General features: G+C 36.7%; 1 protein-coding gene across 1 annotated transcript in view; it reads right to left on the bottom strand.

Moving 5' to 3' along the window:
- The window catches only part of LOC121371694 (TNF receptor-associated factor 3-like), a 41,663-nt gene that overhangs the window by 13,983 nt on the left and 3,771 nt on the right, over nt 1–23,909 (bottom strand). Inside the window, exons 3-6 of the mRNA XM_041497779.1 lie at nt 21,920–22,028; nt 15,370–15,474; nt 6,603–6,683; nt 2,070–2,144 (exon numbers count right to left, since the gene is read on the bottom strand). Coding sequence (XP_041353713.1) covers nt 2,070–2,144; nt 6,603–6,683; nt 15,370–15,474; nt 21,920–22,028 — 370 coding nt within the window. The remainder of the gene's footprint in view (nt 1–2,069; nt 2,145–6,602; nt 6,684–15,369; nt 15,475–21,919; nt 22,029–23,909) is intronic.

Here is a 23,909-nt window from a genome sequence, read left to right as displayed (position 1 = left end):
ATTAGATCTACTGGTGAGACAAGTATAAAGCTAATGTTAATCAGATTGGTAAACACGGTGACGTTAGGGAGGTAATACTTCATTATGCTGTGATCTCCTTTAACTTGAATTTCAAGCGTTTGGAAATAATTCGGCCCCAGTTCAGGTTTGGACCAAGTCGGTCCTGTCTCATTTAGAGCCAGGTTTTATTTATGTATTAAATGAGATTGTTGTCTGTTTGAAACTCAAACGTTAATTATTTTAAATGTTTGACTTATATATGTGTTATGTTGCGCTCCAATCGTCTCGTGCTTATCGTGATAACGGGTCCCTCCACGATAACGACTTCTCCAGTCGTGAATGTCGTTTTAATCACATCGAAAGTCATGGATGAAAACATGTTTCTATTTTCATAACTCGACTTTATATGGCTTTAAAGACACAACTCTTTACAAAACAGTATTTATGGATTAACAAACAAAAAATTAAGGCAGTATGTGACAAAAATAAATATTATTTAAACCAAAAGTAAGGTATCCGATTGGTAACTACTAGCAACATGTTGAAGCCTGGTAGGTATTATCACAATTATTTTATTTAACTTTTAATGAGTACTGCAATTTAAATGCATATCTTAGCAGTGCCATTAAAATAGTAATTCACTTAATTTCGTTTACTAAAATTATTGAGTATGGAATTTGATAATGATAGTTAATAGTCGTTCACTGTTTTAGTGAAACCAGACACAAACAGTAACTTGTAATTACTAATTAACAACTAGGAATTACCCCTTCACCAGTTCAATGCGAATGTGGTCCTAATAACAATTACAGCATTAGTAATGTGCCGTAAAATGGCAGATGAATCGATTTAATTAGCTGGCTACTAAATATAAGTGGCTGGCGACTAAAATATTATACTTTACTGGCCAGGGAAGAGTAAATTTTAACTTGCTTTGTAGAGCACTAAAGTATAGTTTGCGTAACCCATTTGTTATTTGAGCATTGAATTTATGACATCATTTACATGGTCATGACGGGTTATGTAAAAATGAAATGGGTTACCTGAATTTGTTTTTGTGTAACCCATAAAAGGATTACACAAATTTTCAATTCAGAGGCCTAAAATGTTAATACTTTTCATTTTAAATTTAAGTTGTACTTGTAGAAATCAATAAACTTATAAAACAAATACATGACAAATCCTTTATCGTTTTACCTTTATTTAGTAAATAGTAATAAATAGTACAATTTGTTATATACGTAGCAATGAAATATACAGATATACAGAAATCATAAAAGTGATATCCGGTGACATTTACATGGCCTGAAAAGTCATATTTTCACTGTATTTTAGCTACAGTGAAAATATTGAAATCGTAATGACTTTTTTGTAAAAGTTCATGATTAAATTGTCTCCCTTTGTCTTGTTTCTTCGTATTTAAGTTTGATGAAGAAATATATCATGGCGTTGTGTGTTTTTGATAGGGTCAGTGAAAGATATTAACACAAAGCGAAAGATATTGTCAAAAATTCTGGAAGATGTATATAACAAATAGACCACTTCATGGTATTTTTTCGAATACAATATTTATGTCAACTCGTGATGATTTCACACATCACTCATTGAAATAAAATCGTATTCGAAAAGTAAAGTAAAGTAAAGTATTTAACAATTGTGACACGTAGTCTTCAGAATAAAACCTGCTACATTTTTCCATTACCAGCAAAGGATCGTTTATATGCACAGTCCCACAATTAAATTTGAAACATACATGTACTTATTAACAAAAACACAAAAAGCATCATATTTTATTTTGAATTTTTTTTTTTATTCTTGAGCAATGAATCATAATAATACAAAGTATCAATATAAAGCGACATCATCAGATGTGACTTCACTGTATTGATTATATCATAAATTTAATTATTAACAAGTAAGTTAACCTGTTCACTACATCAACGGCTTGTACCAAATTGAAACTTGATTATTTATAGAGAAAGGAAAGGAATTTGTGTTTTAACATCACCTCAGCACATTTTAAACATGTGGTTATTTCTACACGTTGTCTAGATAGATAAATTACTCACAGTGAAGGTACAACCAAGGGTCTTGAATTTACAATCCAGTGGTTTTCTAGTGCATGACATCAAGTGTTCTGTCAACTGTAACACAAAATTAATAAAATATGTACTATTACCCATATGTTTAAAAATATTTTGGTGCATATCAAAGTGTTAAGTCCCACTAGAATGTAAAGTGGGATGTGGCACTGCGACATCATACGACTGGTGGATTATGACCATACCAAAGTGTAAATCAAATGAGTTCAGCCATATAAATTAAAATCGATTATGGGTAATAAACAGGATATTAAACTTGCAACCATTTTATATGTTTATGTCCGAAATAAAGCTTGTGACAACTGACAATTATTTCACTCGGGACATAAAAATTATACAACATGGAAGCTTGTTTAATATCCTATAAATGCAAAATAACATTGTAGTGAAACAAAACATTAAGTAATACATGTATGTATGAAACAAAACTGTATCAACTGAAGTGACATACATGTATAGAAAACTATCAAAGTTATAAGCATGAAACAAAATTTTGAAGAAACAATTTTTTTTTTTAAATGTACACCTAAAAAACACAACCCTTTGCTGAACAGTATGAATGGAAGAGAACACATTGAAAAAAATATATGATCCAAACTAAACTGGAATCCTTCTGCAACCACTCTAAAAAGTTGGGCATCGGAAACAATCTAATTTTTGGGGGCATTGACACAATCATGCGGTCCTTATAAAATGTATATATAAGGTGCTTGGGGCGGTTGTATCGGAGAATACTTTACATGTATTTGACAAAAGTTACTTTTCACACCCTCTTTTTACTTTTGACAATCTTTTTATTTCTTTAACTTAAAACTTAATATTGTCCAGAATTATGAAAAAACCCAAACATTCTGACCTGTAAACAACATTGTCTGCTTGTTATACAAATTTGACAGGGGTCAAGGTTAGTAGACCAGTTTTTATTTTAATGTGACGAAGCATTGTAATAATATAGTTAATTTTGAATTTGAATGACTCAGTATTCCAATGACGTCACTTCCCTTATAATAATACTGGGTACATACTTACCGCTCGCAAATTAAAACTATCAAAATTTTTTGTTTGAACATTACTAATGCACTTGAATGTGTTTGAAGAAAATCTTCTGACCTTTTACGAAATATGTTTTGGCTTCGTACACAATTCAGGCACGCCCACTAATTTACATATCCCAGTGACTAACTCCGGAGCAGGAGGGGGGGGGGTAAGTTTGATGTTGGAAGAAAGCCATTTAGTACGGTCAGCGCGATGCGGACCAAATAGCAGACACTTCATAAAGCTTGAAGTACACCGAGTTACCGTTTGATTGGCTGAATTTCTTCCTAAAGTCTATTAAAACATACCAAAACATTAATATAGGTGTCCAGAATTATGAAAAAAATTGAACCCAAACATTCTGACCTGTATACAAAGAATTGTCTGCTTCTTGTTATACAAATTTGACAGGGGTCAAGGTTTCCGTAAGAACAGCGTTTTTATTTTAATGTGACGAAGCATTGTAATCTTATATTCGTTAATTTTTCTGAATTTGAATGACGTCAGTATTCTCTGTCGGGCTCGTTGGTAATGACGTCGTGCTTAGTTTGCGTGAAGGAGTACGTCCTCGATGTTGGTTTTGGAGAGCAGCGTGGCGTGCTGTTAGTTTGCCGGCCTTCAGTGACCATTCCCCATCGTTTTGGTTGACTCGAATGCTGGCTTGTCTGGTTGGCCAAAAAACCATGGCAATCTTTCACTGGCAACGGGTTAAAACTGCTATCAAATTTTTTTGTTTGAACATTACTAATGCACTTTGGCGGCGAACAGCAGTGTTTGAAGAAAATCTTCTGATTAAAAAATTGTACCTTTTACGAAATATGGATTTCAAGTGAAAATACTCTAAGATATGCTATATTTATTGTGTACGAAGCTAAAACAAGGGTGCGAAAAGTGACTGTCGTCGACTATACATTGTAGTTCAAGGAGAGTATTTTAGCTCCCCTTAGCATGACAATTTATATTGTATCAAAATGATAATAACTTAAATGGTTCCCCATAATCTAACTTGGTTTATAATTATCGTATATCTTTGCCTACAAGTCAAATTTTTTTCACCTAAAAATTATTTATAACTTGGGGGGGTCAACTTATAAGAGGGTAAAAAACTTCACACAAAAATATTACCATTTTGGGGATTATTTAACAGCAGTTCACTTAGTTAAAAGAACAGCCATCACTAATAGCAAAAATGTAAACAATACTAACTACCTGTTGCCTGAGTTTATTTTGAAATCTGGTCACTGGTATTAATCGTTGTTCAAACAATGTTTTGTCCATGATTAACTGCATGAATGTTACTGAGCTTTCCCTTAAAATAGCTTAGACTGGTCTCTGCAGTTCACTAGAGCAACACATCATTTGGTACAAAAACCAGAGTACTTTCCAGTATTATTCACCTTACATATACTCTTCAAAAGAAGAAACGCAAAACCACATTGTCGTAACATTTGGAGAATTGATTTAATTATTGAATGGTGAGTCCGATAATTACCAAATGTTGCAGGATTGTTCACAATTCACTCTAGTCCATTGTGAGTAAGTGATAGGACACACCACCAAGGTCAAGGTCATCTGGAGTCAATACCGGGTGTGGCCTCCGCGTGTGTTGACAACTGCCTGGCACCGCCTGCCCATTGAAGCAACCAGAGTACGGATGACGTCCCGGGGGATGGTGGCCCACTCGGCCTGCAAGGCTGCTGCCAGCTCGGGCAGGGTCTGGGGCTGTGGTTGTCGCTGTCGGAGGCGTCGGTCCAACTCGTCCCATAGATGCTCAATTGGGTTCAAATCCGGTGATGTCGATGGCCAAGGAAGGACATTAATGTTGTTGTTCTGTAGGAAAGCCGTTGTGAGACGTGCTGTGTGAGGCCTGGCGTTGTCATGTTGGAACAATGCGTTGGCGTTGGCCATATCTGGAACGATGTGTGGCCGGAGGATCTGGTCAATGTAGCCCTGTGCATTCAGGTTGCCCTGCATGTGGACCAGGTCAGTTCTGCCAGTGTGTGAGATGGCTGCCCACACCATGACACTACCCCCGCCGAATCTGTCCACTTCCTGCACGCAGTTTGCCGCATAACGTTCACCACGACGCCTATACACGCGACATCTTCCATCATGACGTCGGAGCAGAAATCGGGACTCGTCACTGAACCACACCTGTCTCCATCGCAGTTGAGGCCATTGTCGATGAATCTGGCACCACTGCAGTCGGAGTCGACGGTGTTGTGGTGTTAAGATGACACCTCAAACTGGACGTCTGGCACGAATTCCTACCTCACGTAGGCGGTTCCGTACGGTCTGGTCGGATATCCTGCGCAAACCTGGTATTGCTGCGGCTGTGGAGGTGGCAGTAGTCAATCGTTCCCGAAGGTGGCGTACCCGGATGTAGCGGTCCTGCCCGGGGGTAGTGACCCGTGGTCGACCGGATCTAAGGAGGTCACGTGTTGATCCATGTTGCTGGTAACGGTCCCACAGTCTGGAGATGGTGCTTGGGGACACATGGAATGCCCTGGCAACGGCCGTTCTGGATTCGCCTGCATCTAGTCGGCCGATGGCATTGTTTCTCTGCGGTTCACTGAGACGTGGCATGTCCTGGATTGTCAACTGTCGGCCAGATACAGAGGCCAGGCAAGCAAACACCCTGCACTTTTATACTGTCGGTGTTCATGTTGCACGTGCAGACAACGCACGTGCAGTGGTGACATGGTTTGCACGTGGCTGCGTTTTTGCGAATATTCACATTTTGGAACTTTATTGTACAGTAGCTGCATTTTATCGAATGTAACAGTGGGAATGTGTTTGGGACATGCAATGACCTTATATTCACAAAGCATGAACCGGTAGGAAACATAAAATCGGAGTTATAACCCATTTGTACCCTTTTGCGTTTCTTTTTTTGAAGAGTATATATTAATATGGCGGCAAACATGTGATTAACTGATGATACTTTCAGTTTTATCGTAGTGGTCTGTTGTCAGTGTTGATAAATAAAGTTGTTGTCTGTGCACAAAACCATGCTGTACAGTGCCATATGGTAACAGTCAAACAGCTTTCATTATCTACTAAAGGAATATTTTGTTTTTATGCTACATGTATGTAGTTTGGAATGTTGAGATGTACAAAACGTTTGTAAAATAATTTTCTTTTGTTCAAATATCGTACATTATTGTTCTCATGTGCTGCAAATAACAAATACTTCAATATTTATAAGTTGTTTTTTATGGGTCGACTTATAAACAGGTCAATAAAAAAATAAGTTTTCAGGGCTTAAAATTAGGGACTCGACTTATAGCCGAGATCGACTTACAGGCGAAGATATACGGTAATCACTAACTCTTTTGTTTTTCATGGTGAGGTCTGCTAATGGGCCATTCCATGGTATTTGGTCCATGGGTGTAGAATTGTCAAAGAAAAAGACAATGTTAAAATGTTTGAACTCAATAAAAATATTTTTAATGAACATTTCACCTCTTTTCGCTTCATCTGAGGTGCTCCACAGTCAAACGGACAAAGGATCTGTCCTTCTGGACAATCGTTTTCTTCATGTTGCTGAGAGAAAAAAAGAAATGATGAACATACAATGTAATTTGGATACATGCTTCATACATCGTGTTGCTAAGAGAAACAAAGAAATATATGAACATAAAGATCTATAATTTGCGTATACATGTATATACTTCATACATCGTGTTGCTAAGAGGAACATTTAAAGATCTATAATTTGGGTATACATGCTTCATACATTGTGTTGCTAAGAGATAGTTTGTTTTGTTTAACGACAGCACTAGATTGCATTGATTTATTAATCATCAGCTGTTGGATGTCAAACATTTGATGATTTCACATACAATCTTAGAGAGGAAACCCGCTACATTTTACCATTAAAGCAAGGGATCTTTTACATGCACCATCCCACAGGATAACACATACCACAGCCTTTGATGTACCAGTTGTGGTGCACTGGCCGGAATGAGAAACAGTTCAATGGGCCCACCGATTGGGATCGATCCCAAACTGACCATGCATCAAGCGAGCGCTACGTGATAAAGTCTGGAATAGTCTTAATTAATAATCAGGTAAAAATAATATGAGGAAAGAAGAAAAAAAAAAACCTGGTACCTTCATCAGTTGCGTTTCAATCCCATTATATTTTAGTCTATCCACAAGTTTCCCACACTGTGTGATTTTACCGGTTCTGTCACGTCCCTCAAAAACAATTAAAGATCCCCTTAAGTTTTGCTTTTGCTATTGCGACCGACAGTTTAATATTAGCTGTCGACAGTATGCACAACAGTATTTGTATAGATCAGTATCGATATTTCCTGGAAATCGTAATCAAGTTGGGATAGATAAATAAAATATGTCTGGACAAGGCTTTAAAAAAAGAAGAGAGTAATTATATTTCATATGAGCAACCTAATTACAAGACAATCAAATGTGTGTTAGACAGATGGCCATTTAATATGTCAGTTTAAATTACTAGTATATTTGATTTGGGAGCTTACAAATGTGGCCTCTTAACACATTATGGCTGCTAAAACAGGTGTTACGGTATAGGTCTATATATGAATGCACTAGAGTCAGTGTGCAAACGTGTATATATGCATTTTTGCTCGTACTTATGAAGGAAGGAAATGTTTTATTTAATGACGCACACTCAACACATTTTATTTATGATTATAGGGTGTATACTACCAAATCAAATCCCATAGATGACAATAGTAACATATGTGGCTAAAACTCCTACATGCAGCACAATTGACATAAACGCCATGGATATAAATACTACCACCCCTCACCCTTAAAGTGAATTAGAAAAAATTGGGGATCAAGCTGCTCATTTCTGAGATAACGGGTAGCGGCTATGACTCACTCTAGTTCCACACAAAATTTGAGTACTTTTTTTTACAGGTATCCCATACATGTTTCAAGCACAAGGCTACTTGACACAGTGGTACTAGATGAAATACAATTGCATACATTTTTTTCCCTGATGAAACTTTTTTTTTAACAACCAACACACTCACATTTATCACCAATCACAGGACTTGTTGTGTTCACTTCTCTATCAAAAGTTTGATGCACCTCGAATTTCGACCCAGCCAGAAGTTATTTGGTTTAGTACTACCTATATGGCGTCGGACATATATAGTTAAGAACCACACATATTGAGAGAGAAAACCCGCTGTCACCACTTCATGGAATACTCTTTTTGATTAGCAGCAAGAGATATTTTATATGCACTATCCCATAGACAGGATAACACATACCACAGCCTTTGATATACCAGTCGTGGTGTACTGGCTGGAGCAAGAAATAGGATCGATCCCCTTCGATGGACCCATTGGGCTATTTCTCGTTCCAGCCAGTGCTCCTTGACTGGTGTAACAAATAATAATAATAATAAATTCTTTATTTAGTGAGGGTAACACAGTTAGCAAAAGCTAATCTTCCCTGAGGCCCTCAGAGGCCGTGGTATGTACTATCCTGTCTGTGGGATGGTGCATATAAGAGATCCCTTGCTGCTAATAGAAAAGAGTAGCCCATGAAGTGGCAACAGCGGGTTTCCTCTCTCAGTATCTGTGTGGTCCTTAACTATGCCTGACGCCATATAACCGTAAATAAAATGTGCTGAGTGTGTCGTTAAAACATTTCATTCTTCTTCCTTCCTTAAGTCAAGAAACAAAAAAAGCAAAAGAAGAGAGAAGAAGTGAAGCAATTTTATAAGTTGGTCAGCTAATAAATAATTATTTGTTTTAATGCTGGTCTCAGTGTTTATATTAATTTGAAAAAGGAAAACACCAAGAGATACATGTTATAAATAATGAACTCAATAACATTAAAATCGTGATGATAACAGTGCATTAAAAAAAAAAGAGAAAAAAAAGTATGTCACAGAGATTGTCAATCATTTTAATAGTATATTTAAGAGCCATGTTGGTATGTATGGTCTACATTCCACACTAATTAAAGGCTTTATACATGAAGGTATTTTAAAGTTGGATATTCAAAAATATATCGGGGTTGAAAATTAGCTAAGAATTTTATAAAGGTAGTCCGTTGAGCGACCATTGATTTTTGAGTGGCTAGTATGGTACCAGTTAAAAAAAAGAAATGCACTAACTGAATCGAATGACCAATCTGGCGCGAACTATAGATCTGGCTAGAGACGATATTACTGAACATGTTCTACATTTTGACAGCGCCAGACTGACCAGACTCAGTCTCCATTTCTACGATTTTGGTCTGGGGCTATAAACAAATATAGCTCAAAATGTTGTAGACACTTGAACTGTTTGTTTAGTTTTTGGGGGTTTTTTTTAAAAGTTGTTGGCTTATTGGATTGGACTGGATACACCATAATTATCTAGTAGACCTATGTTTTTATTAAATTTTATGGGACAAATTAATCCTGTTTAATTTGCTTACTAGTATTTTATTCTGGGACAAAATCAAAATTTATCTTGTAGTTTTAATTCACACTAACAATGACATTTTCCCATTACTACAGGGATTATTCTAAAAGTCAATTACTAGTAATTGGCATGCAAATATAAAATTCATATAAAAACGTACTAATTTATTAAATTGTAAACCCATATCATCTGAAAAAAAGTTTTTTTGTAGAAGTTCAGTGTAAATATAAAAAAATATATATTAATCAGTGTTCTCCAACTTTTATGCGACCAGGTTGGCGGACATGTGAGGCCTTTGGCCTCACAAACGAGTGGCCGAAGTCCACGAGGGGGGGGGGGGGTTGGGGGGGGGGGGGGAGCTCTTGAGGGGTTTGCCCCCTCTAGCACCGGAAAATTTTGTAAATCTTAAGTCACAAAAGGTGCTTTTTTTCTGGCATTTAATAGTTGATTTAAATAAAGTTAACCATAATCTATCTCATGAAGTAGTAGGGCCCAGATGATCATAGGCCTAAATGTGTGCGGCCAGTGGGCTAATCTCACCCGGAAATGTTTGAAAATAAAAAGCTCATATAGATGCGATTTCCTGGCATCTGGGGATAGTATTTTGCCGTCTTTCATTGCATAAAATATTATTCTCGATTTATGGTTTTCAACATGCCAACAGCCAGCAGTAGACAATTCCCCTGTAAGAAATTTGCCCGGACCCTTGTCAATTACTCGCAAGGACTAAGATTTACTAAAAATCATAATATGCAAATTGCCAATGATGAAGTGACGGGCGGCTGTCTGTCAAAAATTACCGCTTGCTGATTGGATTAGAGTAGCCAAGCTGTTGAGAGGCAATCTACATTGCACCGCTGAGATTGTGCCGCTTGTATCACTGCTGGATATTTGGGAGGCCCGGTTTTAATTTTGGTTTTAATTTTGTTCAACACGTGGACATTTTGCGACTGGTATATCGGTGATTTTACCACCTGAAATTTTGAGCAGGGATCCAATCAGATTTGTTCTTACAAATGTGTTGAATTAGAATATTATTATTATATACTCCAAGTCCAAGTACAGGCTAAATATAGCGATAGGTGAATAGAACTGACGGAAGTTTTTTTCGTCATAGCGGACTGATTTTCGACTTGGCGGCATTTTTTTATCAGCTTGGCGGACCCGTCTGCGAAAATCTTCAGCTTGGCGGCGCAAATTCTCAGCTTGGCGGGTGTACAAGCCGCTTACTGGGGTTGGAGAACACTGATTAATAAAACTGCATGGGTTAAATCTTGATGGAACATCCAAGATAAATCTGAACGACAAAATATATGAAGTACTACCGTTTAAGGTTTTAGTTTCTTTATACTGCATTATCGATTACTTCAGAGATAATGCACGTCAAGCATGATAAATTGGCTGTTCTAGCATTTTTCTTTACCCATATTAAAAATGATATTTAATCTGTATCATTTAATTGTAATTTGTAATCAATTTTTTAAATATATAATGGATTTCTTTAAAAAACAACGTTATTTGGGTTGGTATGGGTTTAAAACTTAATAATATGTTTTTTTAAGAAGAATTTTAAAGGTCCACAATCATGGCACATTATTAATACACAGTATATAAAAAAAATACATAAAGATTACATTATTAACCATAAAAAACAAAAATACCACCCCAATTATTAATAAAGTGACGTTTTGTAAAACGCTCGGGGAAAAAACACTGATCCAGTCGATTTGACCCGCATCTGACCTGTGACGTAGCATCAGGTGAATTTCATTCATTCATTAGTAGGTTATAGCATGTAATGATTCTTCGGAAAATAGTTCGTTCTTATCGGACGTTAGTTTGGACATTTCGGATATGTCGCATTTGTCTATTTATTCCAATGCTACCTCGATTGGTGAGGAAGAAGGAGAAAATCCATTAGGGGTACTTCCCTATCAGCTTGAACCGTAATACACCGATGATGATCCGTCGAGCCAAATGCGGTCAGGCTATTTGCAGCCCGGAGCCCGGATGTCGCCCGGTGACAAAAACAAACCCCGAATGTTAATGCCGAGGTGTAGGCCTACATTGTTCATATTTGGCACAAAGATACACTTCAACATGATGCATTTATATATGTTAAAAAATAAATGTAGGAAAAATATTTTTTACAAAAAATACGAATTAATATAACTGATGACTGGATACAGCATTTAAATAATTAATGTATTGCAATTATTATTAAAAACAACAAATACACGTACATACATTAAAAATGTTTTTAAAAAACATCATTAAATATATTAAACAAGGCACATTCATCGTCAGTCTAATCATTACTTGGTTACAGACAACTACGACTGGTACCTGTTTTGTATACAAAATATGAAAATAGAAGATTTTATTGTTCGAAGTTAATCCTTTAATTGGTTAACTAAAGGCTTATTTGCAAAAGCAATACATGTCTACAGATTTCGCAGACATTGGTAGCTCTGACAACATGTGACACAGTTGGCTCACTACGAGATCAAGGAATCTAAGTGGATGTGTGTGTACTGCCAATATGCTATGGTATCTGTGATTATGTAATGTCGTTGTATAATTTAAAGAGGTGTTTTCAGACGTCGGATGCACATTTGTTCCTAATTTGGTCTGTCAGTGTTGGAAGGTGTGAATTCCGTTGTAAGGAACAGAATTTTCACTGATGTACGTTTGTTCCCGACAATTTGTGGTCAGATGGTGTAAATTTCACAGTAACAATGGTCGTTGTAACGAGGTCTGTTAAAACAATAAATGTAGGAAAAATATTTTTTTAGAAAAAAATCACATTAACATTCGGTAGGCCTACGTATCTGTTTTTGTTTTCAGGCGATGTTCGGAATATCGCTATGTACAGCCCGAACATGAAAAATGCTATTTTTTTCTAAAAATATTTTTCCTACATTTATTTTTTTAATATATATAAATGCATCATGTTGAGGTGTATCTTTGTGCCAAATATTAACAATGTACACCTCGGCATTAACATTCGGGTTTTGTGTTTGTCTCCGGGCGACGTTCGGGCTCCGGGCTGCAAATAGGCTGAACAGGGGGGGATATAGGCTTGGTACAGACAAGTTCTTTAACAAAGGTTTCGGTGCCATACCCATCGACCATCTTAGATAATTGTCGTAATCTCCAGGTGTGAAGTGGTCACTGCAACTCGAATCCCATCTGGACAGTCCTTTCCAATACGCACGTGTTCGGTTTAAGAACTGCTTCCATGCAAACAATGTCGGTTTGTCTTTAGGAAAAATATGCAAACTTGTTTTGCCTCTAACTGCAGTTTTTGTATACCCATACAATGAACAATGGTTCACCATGTTTCACATCTCAAAGATATCTTCAAAATAATATTCCAAACATACAATTCAATTCAATAGAATACCATTTTTGCGATTTAAAAATACACGTGTTCCACTTCCATGTAAAATGACCGAAAGGCTGCGAATGTTATGCCAGTTAGCGCGTCACGGGGTCACGTGACTTGGACTCTTGGAGTTCAGAGGCTTTTTGGCAAGAGATGGAGAAAAACGCCACTTTTTATTGCGAATATATTAAAAACGGGTAATTGTTTTTAAAATTTATTTTATTGATACTTCATATATATTGTAAAAGGTATACGTAGATACCAAACAATAGTGAATTACGTTTGTGATAAATGTAGACCTTTAACTGCATTCCTTATGAAGTTACATGCCAATTCATCGTTTTCCTTTCGACACAAACGGTCCATATACATGGCTATTACTATACATGGTTATTATTCAACAAAGAAAATTCTAATTTTGATTTTCGCTGTGCATTTAAATTGCAGGGCTAGTTGAATTTGAGAAGGGCCAGTAAGATTTTTCTTCAACTGGCCCTGCTGGCGACCATGGTTTTCATGTTAATTTTCAACCTTGATACATGTATATGGTAGTAAAACGTTAACAAATTAAGGAATCTGGACTAGAGAGCCGTTTGTTAACTAAACCACAAACAAATATATATAATATTATAAATTGATAATAAATTTATATACTCAGGGTTCATACACCTTGGAAACAAAAAAATTCCAGACCTTTTCCAGACTTTTTTCAAGACAAATTTTTTTTTTTTCAAGACTCACATTACTTAATAATCGGTAAATGTATCTCCCCATATTTCCGGAAAATTTGACAAAAAGGACAATCTTTTTGTTATATACATTGCGCAAGCGCGTACTTCAAATCTTCGGTAAATGTAAGCAATTGTTAGTCTCGATTTCCCAAATGTACATTAGTGCTGAGATTCGGAAAAATCTTCAGATTCCGCCGGTTTCACCAACTAAAATTTTCTACACGAGTCCTAAAGACGAATTTCCATACTTTTTTAAACCAATTTGCAAAAAAGGTATTTTTTCGTATTTTTCCAGGTCTGGAAAATGGGTTTTCAAAATTCCATACTTTTCAAGTTTTTCTCCGTACGAATCCTGTATACTGATTATAAACTTATTTTGTATGAAAGTATCATGATCTTGAAAGGGAAATAAATCATTATTTATTGAATAAAAAGGGCCCGATATATGCAGCTAAGGATAGCTAACGAACTGAATTAATATATGTAAGTATTTTAACTAAAGTTTACTTGGCATCAGGTGTTTTTCACGGACATTTAAAATAAAAGGAAATAAATAAATATTTCTTTAACAACCATTCACAGTCTGGAGCTCGACACGCTAAGACGTGTTTGTTTCGCTTATGCACACAGCACATGCTTTCGTGTGCTCGATTTGGGAATCCTTCATTTCGTTGTTTTTGTCAGCGAAATGAAGTTTTCTACTGGGAGGTATTCGGCCATTGGAATTGATTGAACGCTGGAACGCTTCTCGTTTCGACAGCCTGCACCACCAGGTTGGATTCTTTTTTAGCGAGATTCCTTGCCTCCACGTCATTTCTCCGGCTGACTATGTTGACTTGTTTTTACATGACTCATATGACGGCCATTCTGCAGAATGCCACGGTTGTTTGCGTTTAGTCTCTGCATGTCCGAGCCTGTCCTAGCAGCACTGGAAGATTGACCGCCCCACTCTAAGAAAAAATAGGAAGCGGGTCCAGCCCCTACTACTCTTTTCTAGACTTTACTTTGCTTCATAGTGATACCATCTCGTATCCTCCGGAGTCGGGCCCGTCCGCATCACTATACCAACCCATGACGACTGGACTATACCTGTCTGATACTCTCTCTCGTTCAGACGGATCCGGCTTCTCAAGATCTGTATTTCAGCACAGCACTACACCTTCAATGTCTAATGACTGTCAATCTAGGGGTTTTCTTGATGGGATGCAACCCATCTCGTCCCTATAAGCTGTGCACCCAAACGGCCTTAACGAGGCCACTCACGTGGACATATAGATCAGACTTTAAACTTTTAGGCCTTCATTCAAAATTTTATGTCGAAATTACTTTCTTTTTTAATATTATTAAATAGTCCGATCCTCTCTTCTTTCTCTTATTTATTTTTGGACTGTTCTTCTAAAATGCTCCAAATTATATAAATATTCGGCCGAGCAGTCAATTCTTTTTTATTTTTGGCTTGAAACTTTTACTTAATTTTTTTTTTTAATTCTATTAACTTTTTTTACCAATTGCTATTTTCAAAATTCTGCCCATTTTCAATTCTATCCACTCCCCCCATCCCGAGTCAAGCCATCAACTTGGGATGGGCGTGTTCGAAACCCTAGTGGTATATGGGCACGTTAAACTAGATATCTATCTACCTCAGTACATTTTTAAACTATGGATGTAGAGTTAAAAGATTTACGAAATGTAAAACATACCTCAATATCTTTCCAGGGTGCACAAAAAACACATCCTATACTGGAATTCTTGCAATGAATAGACAGGTTCTGGATTTCTCTCCGGACACCATAATCAGGAGAAATCTGTAAAATATAATTTAAAGTGCTGTTCCAGATGTATGATGTATTGAGCTATATCAATCAAGATATTATTTAATATGATTAGAAAATTTTAAAAAAATAAATAAAAAACTTATATACCGGTATATTTTCCATGTAAAAATATTCCCCTGAAAAACAGAACCAGCTGAATTAGTTTCGGGAATTTCCGTAAGATTTGATCCGTGACGTCACGAGGGGGAACTCCTTTCGATAGTCAGCGCAATTGTTCATTGCTTCTTTTGTGTTTATTATGGTTAAACGGCGTGTTGTTGGCGGCTGTAGCAATACAAAAGCCGATAAATTTAGTCTTCACGCATTTCCTAGTAATGTTGCTGCGAGAAAGCTGTGTGTGAATTTGATTAAAACAACGTGGAAATACTGGACAGGAAGAAAATGCCGGAGACCGTTGCGACAGTAGACACTTTAGTTTCGATTCGTCCGAACTGGCTTGTCGGCTTAAGCGAGATATGGGAATACCATGTGTTATGGCTTTTAAAAAAAGATGCAACAATTTTTCTGCAACACAAAACAAATGACAAGCCGACGCCATCCACATCGAAACGACCTTGAGGTGCATATCGTCAATGTCCCAAATTGCGATATGCTTTCAACTCCGGTCAGTTTGTTTTCTTATGCACGGTTTGTGCAATCATCGAGATCCGATTTGTTGTCGTTTGCACCTCGTTCGTTTGTGAGTTTTTTCTTTACAGTTCGAGAACATTAAAACAATAAAGTACAGACAAGTAAGTATCTATAGCCTAGTCCGTCCCATCCTACAAAAATGTAGGTTTTTTTTGTAAAAAAAGAAAAAGAAAATAGAAAAAAAAGAAAAAAATAGCTAATTTTGTATGCATCTTAGAAAACAATCGGCTCAGAAATAAATGACTTGTAAATTCCATAGTATGAAAAAAGGCATTCCCTGTAAAACAGACTATAAATACATTAAATTAATTTTACTATACCTTCCCACAGAGAAAACCTTTTTTTCATACTATGGAATGTGCTATAAGTTATTTATTTCTGAGCAGACTGTTTTCACAACTGTACACAAAAAAATTGTATTGTTTTGTTATTTCCAAAACACTTTTACTTTTTTTTTTTTACGTCAAACTAAACTGAAATTATTCACACAAAAAAACATCTTCATAGATGGATGGGACGGACAAAAAGCCGTTTTTGTTTATTTCTTAAAGCCGCACACCCTAGTTCCATCCAGCGAAAAAACAAACCGAACCAAAATGATAACGGTCACGTGGTATACCAACGTCTGTGACATTGAAATGGAAATATCCAGTCTAAAAATAGATTAGACCATGTCTGCTCAACGTTTTTTTCTCAAACGTGCGTCCGTTTTTAAGAAATACGAAAAATGCATTTTGTGGTATTACAAAAACCAGGATTACCAGGATTACCAAAAAACACTTCAGGTGAATGGAAATGTATATTCTAAATAATAAACGGTAAGTAAAGTGCAATTTTATTTGTGAAAAAATGGGTTTAATAGCGAAAAATAACGCCGTAATGGTTAACAACTAGCCGTAACTAGGGTGTGTCCCTTTAAAATTAAAATAAGTTATTTATTTCTGAGCAGACTGTTTTCACAACTGCACACAAAAAATAGTATTGTTTTATTTCCAAAACACTTTTACTCTTTTTTTTACGTCAAACTAAACTGAAATTATTCACACAAAAAAACATCTTCATAGAGGGATGGGACGAACTAAAAGTCGTTTTTGTTTATTTCTTAAAATTACCGATATCGGGTCCACTTGACTCGTAGAATTCAAGAGTTATTTATCGTCTTTTCTACTACATCACAAGTTTTAGAACATAACAGTGTAGCAAAATAATTCGCACGAAAAGCTAAAGAACAAAACAAGAATAAAAGTTGTAAATTAGTGGTACGCTGTCTCCACGACCATTTTCATCGTCATCTGTCAGGCCGGTGGTTCGTCGGAAGATGTTCCAGGTTCAAACTGATACGGCATATTTATTATTTGTTGTGTTGCACAAATATTAGTCCAGTCGTCATTACTACACTATTCATCATCGAAAGAAGAATCGCATGATCAATGAGCTTGGCAGTCGCTGTCGGTCCCACTTTCGCTTGCGCTGGAAGTCATCTCGTGGTAGGTTTCTGTGAAGCGCGTTCCCTTCGTGACGTCACGGCTATTTACAGGCAATGTTTTTAGCGAGAATTTTACTCGGTCGTTTCCGGCAGTGTTCTACGGGAGTGATGTTTTAATACTTTTATGGGGCATTTTCGTAATTATTAATTTACATATCGGTGTAAAATATTATTGCAATGAATTAAGAAAGCATTTAATTGTGGAATTTGACATTTTAGTGTATGGTCTGGCACAGCACTTTAATCTTAGTGTCAAACCTCTAATAAAAAAAAAAAAATTAAAGTTTCTTTTGCTTAACAACACCACCAAAGAAAATTAATTAATTAATAACTGACTACCGGATGTCAAAGAAAATATTTTGGTAATTGTTTCAGTCTTTAGAGAAAACCTGCTTCTATTAGAAGGGATCTTTATAAATGAATGTGTTAAAATGTATATGTCCTATGCAAGCATGACACATTTCATTTCAACTTATTTTCATGCTTATATCCAATTAAGTTTCAAGCACGCTTTCCTGGGCACACACCTCAGCTATCTTGGCTGTCTGTCCAGGACAATGGGTTAGTTGTTAATTGTTAGTGGTTAGTGAGAGAGAGAAGAGGGTGTAATGGCCTTACACCTACCCATTGAGTCGTTAAAACTCGCTTTGGGTGGGAGCCGGTACCGGGCTGCGAACCCTGTACCTACCAGCCTTATGTCCGATGGCTTAACCATGACGCCACCGAGGTCGGCATGACACAAAACCACCCCATCCTTCCTGCACCATTTGTAGGAGGACTGCACTCTCCCAGAACTGGCTTGACAGAATGAAGCTTGTTTGCTACAATATATTGGTTGATACATTTGGGAGACACCAGGAATGGGACAAATTTAAAGCAGACGTGGCAGCAGAATCTGCTTTTTCATTAACCTTGGCAATGGACAGGGTGAGCCCTGTACACTACCTATTTAAGCCCCAGTCACACACACAATGTGACCGCGATGCAACCTCTTGGTGACTGATTTCAATGGTGATCGCCTGAGACTGGCTGAGACCGGTGTGACCAATTCTACCCGTATTTGGAATTAGGATATGATCGCCTATCGATCAGCGATAGATCGCCGATCAATCAGCAATAAGTTTTGCAACTTGTAGGTGATTGATCGGCACCTTTTCGGCAACTGTTCATCGCAGGTAGGCCTATGGCGATATGCCTGCAACTAGTTGAGATCGATCCGTGACTAGTCAGCGAATCTTTGGTGACTGGTTGCAACTGAACAGAGACTGGTCGTGACTAGTTCCCGATCGATCACCGATCAAAACATATAATGCATATAAAAAGGGTGCTTTTCAGAATAAATTATTTCTCTGCAAGATTCTGGTGCTGTTTCTTGTTTTCCTGCCTTTACGGACCATAGTGATGACCAGAAATAATTGAAATAATAAAAAATCTTTGATGCAATCTCTGTGAATACTTGTGACAAAATGATGTTGTAATCCACAGATAGATTTTGTTTTTAGATTGTGATATGTTGCAAACCCGACAGCGAATGGTCAGTGCACGCTTTGAAACCACTTTGAAACCGATCGACAACCAATCACTGATGAAGCACCGGTTGATCGCCGCCTCATCGCTGATCAATCACAGATACGTCGCCATTGGGGTGCAAAGAGTCAACACCCATGTCTAGACGAAACCGAACGCCGCACAGTAAAAATCGATCTGCGATTAAAATAAGACGGCTTGGAGACCTCTAGGAGACCAGTGAGACCTCTGAGCAAACAAATCGGTCGCGGTCAGTCTTTTGTGCATGTTCAAAAGACTGGCTGCGACTGATTGGGTTTTGCGACCGCTCTGAAACTTTGTAGCGACCTCAGTGAAAACTTTCAGACCTCTGAAACCTCTGCGATTGTCAAATGTTTTGGTCTCCACGAGGTTGCATCATGTGCGCATTGTCTGTGTGACTGGGGCTTTAGATACACATACAATATCAGTACACTAGGAATAGTGATATTAATGAAATAGTAATGTCTGTGAAGGGATTTCAAAGTAATAATGATGCAAATATAAATGTGTCACAACCTATAGGTTACCAGATTTGCATTTTGTGTTAACCTATAAATGGGTTACGTACCAGACACGTGCTGATTTCGATGTCTGTTAAAGCTGAAATTTATTATTTGGTTTTATCCTGCAGCCACCATTTCTATTGACAGAATATGATGACTGATAAAGCAGTCATATCCTGCTACTAGCATAGCTACATTACAAAATGGCTCATTTGACCTCTAGGCCATCGTACAATGTGGCTGAAATAACAGAAATAATAGCTTTTCCCCTTCATTTTTATGGTCTGCAGGATAAAGATAATAAATAACTAGTTAATGTAAATGATGGGTATCTGCTTTATCCTGTTCAGGCCAAATGAGAAATTCCGCTCGGCAGAGCCTCGTGGAATTTCCCATTCTTACCGTCACAGGATAAAGCAGATATCATGTCATTAACTAGTTATTCTCTATATACATGTACATGTGTAACATTTTGTTTTATATTTTGTGGCATTTAGCATTAAAATTAAAAAAAAGTAAGCTACAAAAAACGAACTTCAATAAATGCAGAAAATGGAGTGATTAATTAAAATATGTTATATACATTTTGAACTACATGTATATTACTTGTATTATACGACTTTTTAAAATCGTTTTTAGGGGGTGTTTTTTTTTTAGCTTATCAATGTACAACAGTCATAAAGTTAGTATAATCTTGCTTTACTATGTCATGCAATTTTATACCATTTGAGACCATTATACAAAGATAAAATCCTTGAAAATTCATATATAAATATAATAAACTGATGATCAAAAGAAAGTATACCAATTCTTTTTTCAAAGTATTAAAAACAACACAAAACACAAGTTGATGCAAATGTTATATTTTGAAAGTATAATAATTGGGCGATAAATAAACACAAGTATACTCAATAAAACCCATAAAATGATAATATCAGTTCACAACAGCACTAGGGGTGAAATGTGCTATTTCATAAAGGACCACTCATAACAAAGATGCATGAATAAATTTGACCACAAAAAACATGTTTCAATAGCGTGTATGTCCACCATGTGCAAGTATGCAAGCATGGACCCAACGTCAGACAGATTTCCGTCAATGACAATAAGGTCTGTCCACTGTTGGCCACAGATACCGCCCCAAACCATCACAGATGGACCACCAAACGGTTCTCTCTCCTGCATGTCGGTATATCAGAGTCCTGCCATCAGCTTTGAATAACTGGAACCTGCTCTCATCAGAAAAAGAGTATACGTTGCCAGTTCCGATGTTGCCAACGTGGAAACTGACGTGCCCAAAGTAAACGTCGAAGTCGATGTTGCCTCGTCAATGTCATCCCTCTGAATGGTCGATAGGCCCTGATACCATGCTGTTGTAGTCGACGACATAGTGTGACGACTGATGACATGTCCAAGGCCAGTCGCTGCAGATGACGTCATAGTGAGGAATCTGTTACGTAAGTGTAAGATGCAGAGATGGCGGTACTCGTTGGCTGTTGTGACGCGGGGTCTTCCACTTCATGGTCTGTCTGCAGTCCTGCCAGTCAACCTGTAATGCTGTATTAACCTGGTGATCGTCAATTTTGTGCAATTCAGGATTCTTGCCACATGGGCATAACTCGCACCCAACTGCACCATACCAATAGCTCTCTCTCTTTCTTCAGCAGTTAGCCTTGCCATGTTCTCTGGTGTTTTACTGTTGACTGAGGCATATTCTAAGCAATGGCACCCTTTTTTACACCCGTATGTGCACAAGCATCATGTTCCTCGTTGATGAATAAACTCATTTTGCATGTGCGGCATTGCCCAAACGCAGTAATGTGCGACTATTCGTCATTGATTGCATTATAACGAACAATACTGGAACCTATCTAACCTTCCATGAACGTGTATTGTGTTTATTTATAATAAAAATGATAGGTATACTTTCTTTTGATCGTCAGTATATATTTATGGGGGTTTTCTTATGTCTATTGTAACCAATTCAGGTTTCCTTACACCTAGTACCAAAAAAACTGGATTTTTTTTAATATAGTATTAACAGGAGTGTAGGCTGGGGTGAGGGTTCAAGGCATTCTGACACCCACCCACTCAACCCCAGTTGATGCTTAAAATGTTTTACAGTGCAACAATAGACTACTTATATAGGTGATCAGGGAAAAATGTATACAAACGAGCACAGTAGGTTGTTATTCGAATCCTCCACCCACCCGGTCCAGACCATGCTAAGCCCCTAGTTAATTCTTACATCATTTCGTTTCAGGCGTTCACAGTCTTCTTCAGCAGCTGGACAGTCAATTGGTTCCCCGCTGGCAAAGATTTCATCCACACATTTCTCACACAGACTATGTCCACATCTAAAATATACAGCACTGATATAAGTTTACTTTCATTCTAAAATCCAACTGAAGTTTAAGCATGTTGTTCTGCATACTGAAAGTATATGGGTTTTTTTTAGAAATGACTAACTGATTAGTTTGAGAAGATTATAATACAATAATGAGACTAAAGTTAAGTGTCCTCTGGTGCATATGCAAACACAGATATGGCTAAAATCACACACAATGGAATAACATAACACTGTGTCCATTTGTACGGAGTATGGCTGTGAATGTTTTTTTCCAACCAGATCATGTACATGTAGGGGTACACGGGATAGAAAACACAATAGTGAATACAAAAACATATTGGCAATCGCATAAATGTGTCTGCATCCGTCTCGACACTGCACAAGTCAACACACAACTTAATGTCTTAAATAAAATAATTTGCTTAAAACTAACTTCAGTTGATAAATTAAAGTTTTAAAGAATAATTTTTACGTAAAAAAAGAACAATCCCAAAACCACAACTTTACAAAACATAAAGTTTGGAAGTTCTTATCTTACAATAGATACATAAATATAAAGTGCATTCAATAAAATTACTAGTTAATTGAAACAGTCAAATTTGGAGCACAAAATTAAAATGACAGACTGAATATATAATAAAAGAGAAATTAAACAGATAGAGAGAAAAGAAGAAAAGAAAAATACATATTTCCAAATATAGAAAACAAACGTTATTGGCTTTTAGGTAACAAAAAAACACACAAAAAACACACCACCAACAGTATGTGTCTTATATTGAAGTTATTTTTAACTATTAAGGCTAAGTTTAATTTTCTAGACATCTTTGCCAAGGTGCCCAGTTTTCATCAAACTCTTTATGTGAACAGTTTTTATAGTTACATAAAAAGTCTTGCAACCAGTTGAATTTAGATTACACTGTAGGTAAAGTTCTTAGCTATCTATGCTTGATATCATTATAGGGGTAATAAATTATCAACAATTGACAAAGATAAAAATATACTCTTAAAAAAAAGTAGGGGAACATGAAATATTAATGTTAATATCAACTATTAGACCGAACATACATTTTCACCACAGACATCCTAGTAAAGAACGTTCAGGTCTGTTTATCAACAAAACGAAACACATTCTATAGTTTGCACATGCATCGCGCAGTTGCCCTGTACACATGCATGGGGTGTTATTCTCGATTTTGATAATTTCCAGGAAGGTCCATTAATCACTGTGGAACATTATTTCTGTCAATCATTTTCATTCTGTTGATCATACAGTTGTTATCGTTTTGTTTTTAGTCATTTTTATTGTTTGAATTTATGATTTACTGATAAAAAAAAATGTCGTTTAAATTTCAATTCTGACCCCAATCGTCCTTCAGGATCTTTGGTGGTCATAAAACCTACTGTAATACTGAACTAACGGTTGTAATGTTTGCCCAATAAATTCTCTATTATCATATAACCATTCCCCACAGCTAATATACCTTACCAGTTTGGCAATTGTAAATTCTTATTAGAGTTCCCCTACTTTTTTTGAAGAGTATATATTACTCATAGTGGAACATTTTGTAAAGGAGAGATTCCCTAATGAGGAAAAGTTTAAGGTAGCTCCTGTCATGGATCTGTTTGCTGATGATGTAAGCTCCACATCTTTAGCTGATGACATATCTCTGTTAGAAAAACATGTCCAGTTAGATTTGAATGAGGCAAGTCTTTGGTGCAACCATAATAAGATGTCTCTCAGCTTAAATAAAACTAAAATCATGCTTAATGGTTCTTTTAAAAAACCGACCTCGATTGCAGAAACCACAATAGCATCGACTGTATATGTAGATCACATACCAGTGCAATATTCCACTTCTGAAAAACTTCTTGGTGTACACATTGACCC

Source organism: Gigantopelta aegis, chromosome 1 (genome assembly GCF_016097555.1).
Source record: "Gigantopelta aegis isolate Gae_Host chromosome 1, Gae_host_genome, whole genome shotgun sequence".
Lineage (NCBI taxonomy): Eukaryota > Metazoa > Mollusca > Gastropoda > Neomphalida > Peltospiridae > Gigantopelta > Gigantopelta aegis.
This window is presented reverse-complemented; position numbering and strand designations above follow the sequence as displayed.